Below are 4,991 nucleotides of genomic sequence, written 5' to 3' on the forward strand. Positions count from 1 at the left end.
TGCTGAAGGAGGGAGAGAGATGAAAAAGCTCTCGTTTAAGCTTCCAGAAGTAACAGGTTTTACCCTAATGAAAAATTCAGCACCCTCAGTGTGGCAGCCTAGATAAACATCATGGGTTTTCTCCACCATAAATACTTTCCTTTTTGTGGTTTATAAGTGTATTCACACGTTCAGGCAATATGGAAAGTGGCTGTGTATTCATTTGTTCAGAAGATTCTTGCACCTCTGAGGCTTGCAGAGACTGTAGTCAGCTGCATCTCCAATTCCTGGAACAGGGTTCCTGGGATCAGCCATAAACCCTGCTGGAACCAGTGTCCTGAGCTGAGCTGGCATCCTGGGGCAGCCAGGGCTGTGCACGTGCAGGCAGAACAGAACAGGCTCATTGACACCATCCTGCTTTCTGCCCAGAAGCTGCAGCTCCTGAGCAGTGGGGATGGTGGCAGGGCTGCTGCTTAGGAATTCTCCTTGTTGCCTTTTCCTCTCTTGTTTACCAGTCTTGTCAAAAGAGTGGTTTCTGACAGCCAAAATGTGGTGCCACGTGGAGGGTCGGTGCCTGCTGCAGCCTGGTGCCTGGCGTGGGTGCTGCACGTCTAAACATGGCTTGTTTTGACAAAGCAACAGAAGGGTATTTTGAATTAATATCTTTAAGGAGGTACAATTTTGAGGATTAAAAGCCCACCCGGAATGGTATCCTGGCTCCAAGAGAGGGAAGAATTCCAAGTCTAGGCAAGAGGAAGAACAGGGCTGATACAAAGGCTCTTTTCTGAGATGCTGCTCTCCCACCTTCAGCCCTTTCCAGCTGTTTGTGTGCAAAGTAACTGACAGTGCTTTCCTTCCTGTTTTATCCTTAAACTTGTATAAGCTTTTGGATTCTGCAGTATCATTTGTTCAACAGTGTAAAAAGAAAATATTCCTTTTATTTCTTCTGAATCTGACCCTCCTAGATTCATTCAATGCTTCGTAATTAGATTTTTTTATGACAGGGTGTGTTTAATTGATCCCTCCATAGTCTAATGATGTGGCTGTCTGCTTTGTACCCTCTAAGCTGCCTCTGAGAGACTGAGAAGTCCTAGTTTTACTGAGACATTTACTCCACAGGCACCATATTATACTCTCTGTGGTATATTTTTACTTTTAAATATGTGCTGTGTGTGTTTATCTTTATGGGGGGTTAGTAATTTTTGTTTTCATGCTTGGCATAACTTGAAATGAATCTTAAATAGTTGTAGTCTTAAGGTATGTGTAAACTGATTTAATTTTTAAAAATCTGACAGAATGTTCACTAAGCAGCAATGCTTAAATAAAGCATTGCACCTTAATTAAGGTTTTGAAATATACATTAATTTCTTAGGATACAGATTATACACATCAAATATATTTATTACAAGAGAACTGGATCTTTCAGTTGAAAGGGACCAACTGCCTGACCAATTTGTAGAACCTGGTAAACTGGACCTAAAACTACTACAGACTGTCCCATTGCTCTGCAGTCCATAAGAGGTTTGTGTAACTTAGTGGGAAAATGTTGAAGACTTGGAAAAAATCAAGTTTATTTTTAATATTTCAATGGAAAGAAAGATACAAATATGAATGAAAAGGAATGGAAGAAGTAGCATCAGGGTGAAACAGCAAGATCTCTTCCTGATTAACATGATAAAGCCTTTCTGGTTTTCTGGAAAGCTTCTAAAGTTCCAAAGGAAATGAAAATAGTAAATTGAAAGTAATCATAATTTGTTATTAATGGTATATTGAAGGTGATAAAAGAAGTTATCTGGAGAATAACTTCACCTGGAGTCTTTTATCTAAGGAACCAAGCTTGATGAAGTATAGCACCTTTTCGTGCTACAGTATCATATGGTCTTTTTTCTTTTTTAAATTATATTTTATACTGTAGAGTGCATCTTCCAAAATACAGCAACAAATGATTCTGTTTCTGCTGCTTATCAAATACATTATTTCAGTCATCATGCCAACTTTTCAGCTTTATCACAGGAGAGAAACTTACATTCATTAGCCTAAAATTATTTACATACAATAAAAGACCTTTCTTCTGAAATAGTTTGTCATTACTTCAACAGAAGTTCTTTCTTGTGGCAAGTTTCTCTGAATTGAACTGGTCCTCAAGGGCACCAGATCACTGGTGCTTGCTGGTGCCAACCATGTGGGGTAGGACATCATTTTTACAGCAAATGAACTGAGGTAGCCAGACAGATTTTTTTTGGTTTATACTGAGCAGTTGTTTTCTAAATGTAGCATAATTTAGTTTGCAATGTAACAGCATAATAGTTTATGTGTAACTTGCTTAAAATGCAGTCATTGCAAACTGGCTGTTTTCTGCTCCTCCTTTGGAGCTTTTTTATTGCACTTCTTGAAGCAGTAAAGACACCCATATTGATACAAACAACGTGGCATTTGAGGGAACTCAGGAAAGACATGTCAACATTCACTGAAAGGGAATTTGAAGTATTCACTAGTGTTGTTAGTAAAGCTGTAGACAAGATTTCCAAGAGAGTATCTGCTCTTGTGTGTCAAGTAGCCAGTTTTCTGAGGCATCTGGGGTGTCTCCAAGAGGTAGCAGCTCTGTGCCCCAAATCTTTTCAAATGCAAGGTGGATTCTTTTGAAAAGTCTCGTCCTTGCTGTGAGTGCTGAAACTCCAGAGTATCCGGTTGAGTCTGCAAATGTTGCCTGTCATTAATACCTGGACTGTTATGTGTTATATTAATATAAAGTGACCCAAATTTCAAATACTCTGCTCTGATGTTTTTCAGTGTGTCATAGAATCATAGAACCATTCAGTTGGAAAAGCCTCTTGGGCTCACTGAGTCCAACCATCATCCCTACTCTACCAAGTTCTCCCCTAAACCACATCCACCAACACCACATCCCAATGACCCTTAAGCACACCCAGGGATGGTGACTCCACCACCTCCCTGGGCAGCCTGTTCCAGTGTCCAGCCACTCTTTCTGTGGAAACTTTTTCCTAATGTCCAGTCTGACCCGGCCCTGGGGCAGCTTTAAGCCCTTCCCTCTTGTTCTGTTGCTAATGGCCTGTGAGAAGAGACCAGCACCAACCTCTCTACAATGACCTTTCAGGTAGTTGTAGAGACTGATGAGGTCTCCCCTCAGCCTCCTCTTTTTCAAACTAAACATTCCCAGCTCCTCCAAGTGTTCTTCATAAGATTTATTCTCCAGGCCCTTCACCACCCTTGTTGCCCTCCTCTGTCCTCGCTCCAGCAGCTCGAGATCTCTCATGAATTGCGGTGCCCAAAACTGGACACAACACTCCAGGTGTGTCATTCGTGGCCTGGAGGTCAGTGCTGTGGTCTGTTCTGTGCTGAGGCTGAGAACCTGTGAACATCCTGTCAAGCTGCTCAGGTCCCAGCCAGGTTGTTAAGCTTCCTGATCCCTGAACATCCTGCAGGTCCAATACTTCTGCTAATGTGACAGAGACTGTTAATGACATGTAGCATCCCTGGGTGTATCCATCTGTGTGTCCCTGTTGTTAACCCACACAGAAAAACACTCATCTCACTTTCAAGATCCCACTGGGCAGTCAGACCAGCCTCGACATGTTCTACCTCAGGGGTGTGTCTAGTAATCAATGTTTAATTACTTTGGGTTTCACTTCCTTTCTAGGTCGATGCTGCCAGTTGTGACGCTGAGATCCTCTCCTTGCTCCTGGATGCCCAGCTGGTGGTGCAGTGTGTGTCGACTGCCTTCTACCCTCCCCTCGCTGACCACCTGCTGGCCCACCAGGGAGAGGGAGGCTGGGATGTGGAGGAAGTTGCCAAACAACTCAGAGAGGCAGGGTTCAAGGCAGAGGCTGGATCCCTCTTGATGGCCCATCGTGGGACTCATCCTGCGCTCCGGACTTTTACTGCTGCTCTCCAGGCTGTTCAGCATTGGATCTAAAACCAGGGGATTCCTGCAATTTCCCTGCCTTTTTGCTGGAGATCTCACACAAAAAGGGAGAAATTGTCATTCTAGTGAAGTAATAAAAGCAATTGTCTGTGTTTTGTAGGAGGTACAAACCACAAGTTCCAGTGAATTCCTACATTCTTCTAACTGTTTCAAAACCCTGCAGGGGTAGGACTGTGTTCTGGGAGGAGCACAGCATTGCCTGCCATCACCTTCTCCAGGTCAGATCCCACTGCTAATGATGACACTCTGTGACACGTAAATGAAACACTAGCAAGCTGGCAGGTTATATACAATTTGTCTTAATTTCTGTATGTAATTTACTCTTGTGATGATGTAAAACTGATGTAAAAATATAAAGATATATGGAGCTAGAAAATGAAGAGTAATTTCTGAGAATTTCAAAACTGGCATTTGGTATTGTGCAATGCTGCTGCCACAGCTTTTGGTTGCAATAAGTAAAATATTTTTAATTTACTGCAGTCTATTTTTTCCTGCTGTTAGATAAATATTATCTTTCTTCAGCCACTTCTGAAATTCCTGTCTCTCCTCAGTGATCTTTATTCATAAGAACCACCTATACTCCTCTGTGCTTTCAGACAGTTCTGATCTTTGAGGTATTTTTCTCTTCAACTTCTCCATCTCAAATCCTCATCATTTGTTGATACCTTTTGTGAATGCACTTTCAAAGTATTTTGTCTTGTTCCTGAGTTCTGAAAATGTACCTGTATACATTTCCAGATGCCTTTCTAAGACAAAGTATTTCTGATTGTTTTCTTAACAAGGGGACTCTCTGTTTATTACACAGAAGGTTTTGATGTTTCCCTGTGTTTATAGGAACCTGTTGTTACAATTAATCTGTAAATGCCTTGCCTAATCTTGTGTTTGGATCTATTTTTGATGTAATAATGTACAGAAACATTACACAAGAGGTTCCATGGGATAAAGCAGATGGGGAGCAATCTCCAGAGGTAATGTAATCTAACCTCCCCCTCAAGGCAGGGTCCCTCTGTTGTTGCTCAAGGTTGTGTGCAGTTGGTCTTGAAAACCTCCAAGGATGGATCTCACACTG

General features: G+C 41.9%; 1 protein-coding gene across 1 annotated transcript in view; it reads left to right on the forward strand.

Moving 5' to 3' along the window:
• NBAS (neuroblastoma amplified sequence) overlaps positions 1–3,913 on the forward strand; it is a 149,054-nt gene extending 145,141 nt beyond the window's left edge. Inside the window, exon 51 of the mRNA XM_010001742.1 lies at positions 3,638–3,913. Within this exon, the coding sequence (XP_010000044.1) occupies positions 3,638–3,913 (276 nt within the window). The remainder of the gene's footprint in view (positions 1–3,637) is intronic.
• Positions 3,914–4,991: the final 1,078 nt, after the last annotated feature.

The sequence above is a fragment of the Chaetura pelagica genome, unplaced genomic scaffold (assembly GCF_000747805.2).
Source record: "Chaetura pelagica isolate M959 unplaced genomic scaffold, ChaPel_1.0 scaffold77, whole genome shotgun sequence".
Classification (NCBI taxonomy): domain Eukaryota; kingdom Metazoa; phylum Chordata; class Aves; order Apodiformes; family Apodidae; genus Chaetura; species Chaetura pelagica.